We start from the raw sequence: 2,667 nt of genomic DNA, 5'->3' as shown, positions 1-2,667 counted from the left end.
CTTCCTATTCCAATGCATACAAATTAGTACTGCTGATAATCATGCAGTCAACGTTAATAAACCACGTAACTCTCTTCTATGCTCCAACTTTATATATTGCTCTTTCCTCTCCTCTCCTCTCAAACTCATCTTCTTTCTATCTCAAACAACTCTCCCAACTATGTCTGACTCATCTTCTTCTTGTTCTTATGATTCCGAGGAACTAGATCCAGCCAACATTATAGAAGAGTATATTGCCCAACAAAATGTCCTAGGCTCCATTGCTACACAGCTCATAGACACCTTCAACTTAGGACCTTCTCATCGCCAAAGTGGTCCAAGGAAGTGTATCCAAAGGGACCATGAAGGTGCTCACCAACGTCTTGTAGCAGACTACTTTGCTGAAAATCCCCTCTACCCTGAAAGGATGTTCCGTACTAGATTTAGGATGCGAAAGCATCTCTTCCTGCGCATCGTCAATGCCCTGAGTGAATGGTCTCCCTATTTCACTCTAAGAGCAGATTGTGCAAATCGCCAAGGGCTTTCACCTCTGCAGAAGTGCACATCAGCAATTCGCATGCTTGCATATGGCACACCTGCTGATGCCCTTGATGAGTACTTGAAGATTGGGAAGAGCACTGCATTGGAGTGCTTAGACAAGTTTGCACAAGGTGTGATCGAGGTGTTCTCAGGGGAGTATATGCGTGCTCCCACAGTTGAAGATGTGCAGCGTCTACTTCAGGTCAATGAGTCTCGTGGCTTTCCTGGCATGTTGGGAAGCATCGATTGCATGCATTGGAGGTGGGAAAATTGTCCTACAGCTTGGAAGGGGCAATTTACCCGTGGCGACTATGGAGTCCCTACGATCATCCTAGAAGCAGTTGCTTCACATGATCTCAGAATATGGCATGCTTTCTTTGGTGTGCCTGGTTCTAATAATGACATTAACGTGCTGAATCAGTCCCCATTATTCATTGAAGCATTGAAAGGTCAAGCACCTCAAGTTCAGTTTTCTGTTAATGGGAGGCAATATAACACATGCTACTACCTTGCTGATGGAATATACCTAGAATGGGCAGTCTTTGTGAAGTCGATAAAAGCACCTCAGATGGAGAAACACAAGCTGTATGCATTGAACCAAGAAGGGTGCAGGAAAGATATTGAGCGTGCTTTTGGAGTTTTGCAGTCACGTTTTAATATCGTGCGTCGTCCATCACGTCTGTGGAAAAGGAGGAGTATTGGGAGAATAATGAAAGCTTGTGTCATACTCCACAATATGATAGTCGAAGATGAGAAAGAGATGGTGACATTTTCTATTGACTTGAATGAGCAAGGTGGATCATCAATTGCTCTACCTTCAGAACTACAAAAGGGTGGAGGCCCAATTTTCTCTGAAATTTTACGTAGAAGAGCAGATATCCATCATCAACCAACACATAAACAATTGAAACAAGACTTAATTGAGCATATTTGGCAAAAGTTTGCCAATAGGAGAAATAATTAGTTGTGCATGCAATATCCTCTTTCTTTTACATGTAAGATATAACAATTCACTAGGTTTATTATTGTTTGTCGTACAGTCCATTAATATACTTGTCAATTTTTTATAGGTTCATGTTGGGGGTTCTTCCTGAAGACCTGAGTATCATCGACGACTGCTGGTCATCAAGAGATATGGCTAAATAAATTGATAAACAGTGGATGCTAGATTTATTTCCAGGTCATTAGTGTAATAGCTGCTCATGGTAGTAGCCTTCTTTTGTTGATCAAGTTTCAGTTGCACTGCAGACCATGTTTTGTTCCTTAAACTTTTAAGTTTGTGTCATCCTTGGTCTGATGCCGCGAATTTGGTTGTAAGAGCCATTATATTTTCCAGTGAACAATATTATTGCTTACTCAACCTGTTTGATTTACTTGTGAATATGTCCATGCAACACAAGTGGCTACATAGATGTGTTTAGTGTTGATCCCCTGGTCCAGATGAACTACAGTGACTTAAATATATTGTACAGCCAAACTAATAGCTAAGCTGTTGTATAACTTGTCTCTTGTGTTGTCTCAAGATGACATGGACTTGGCTTATAGCCAAGCTTATTGGCCTTGCTCTGCGCCGAGCCACACCCACCGACGGTGTGTGCAGCCCGGTTGATCCGGTTGGCGGAGCGGGATGGCTGGTCGCCTGGTCGGGTACGCAACGATTCGCGGCCACGCGTCGCCGCACCACCAAGCCTAACGTCCGCAAGCACGCTTGGGGCGTCTCGCTCTCGAATTTGGTTGTCAACGTTTGAGTATTCTGGCTACTTTTCCCGCTTCAAATTATAAGAATTTTTCTCCTTTTATAGATAGGCAGCTTCTTATTATGTATTTGATATACATTATATCTAAGTATATAATAAAAACTAATTTCTTCTTTCCAAATAATAAGTCTTTGACTTTTTTTTTGGTAAATCTATTTCGCTATGCATCAAGATATAAGATATATCTAGATACAGAATGAACCGAAAAAGTCAAAACGACTTGTAATTTAGAATTGATGAAGCGTATATCTAGAAAACCAAACTTCTTATAATTTAAAATAAAATATAGTATTTATTTTTTGTACACAGTGCTACAATTTAAACTATAAACCTCTTATAGTTTATGTACGTAGAAAAACCAAAATATCCTACAGTTTAGAATGAATGGAGT

At 40.6% G+C, this 2,667-nt stretch overlaps 1 protein-coding gene across 1 annotated transcript; it reads left to right on the top strand.

The window, feature by feature from the left end:
* Positions 1–406: 406 nt before the first annotated feature.
* On the top strand, positions 407–1,772 carry LOC136459029 (protein ALP1-like). Its single transcript, XM_066458931.1, has 2 exons — positions 407–1,514; positions 1,590–1,772. The coding sequence occupies exon 1, from the start codon at positions 407–409 to the stop codon at positions 1,481–1,483; it is 1,077 nt and encodes a 358-aa protein (XP_066315028.1). The 3' UTR covers positions 1,484–1,514; positions 1,590–1,772.
* The last annotated feature ends 895 nt before the right edge of the window (positions 1,773–2,667 follow it).

Source organism: Miscanthus floridulus, chromosome 6 (genome assembly GCF_019320115.1).
Source record: "Miscanthus floridulus cultivar M001 chromosome 6, ASM1932011v1, whole genome shotgun sequence".
NCBI classification, from domain to species: Eukaryota; Viridiplantae; Streptophyta; class Magnoliopsida; order Poales; family Poaceae; genus Miscanthus; species Miscanthus floridulus.
Note: the sequence above shows the minus strand (reverse complement) of the source record. Positions and strands in the feature narration are given on the sequence as shown.

Excerpts from the sequence above, each read along its gene's own strand:
- LOC136459029 (XM_066458931.1), top strand. The coding sequence starts at position 407 with ATGTTCCGTACTAGATTTAGGATGCGAAAGCATCTCTTCCTGCGCATC.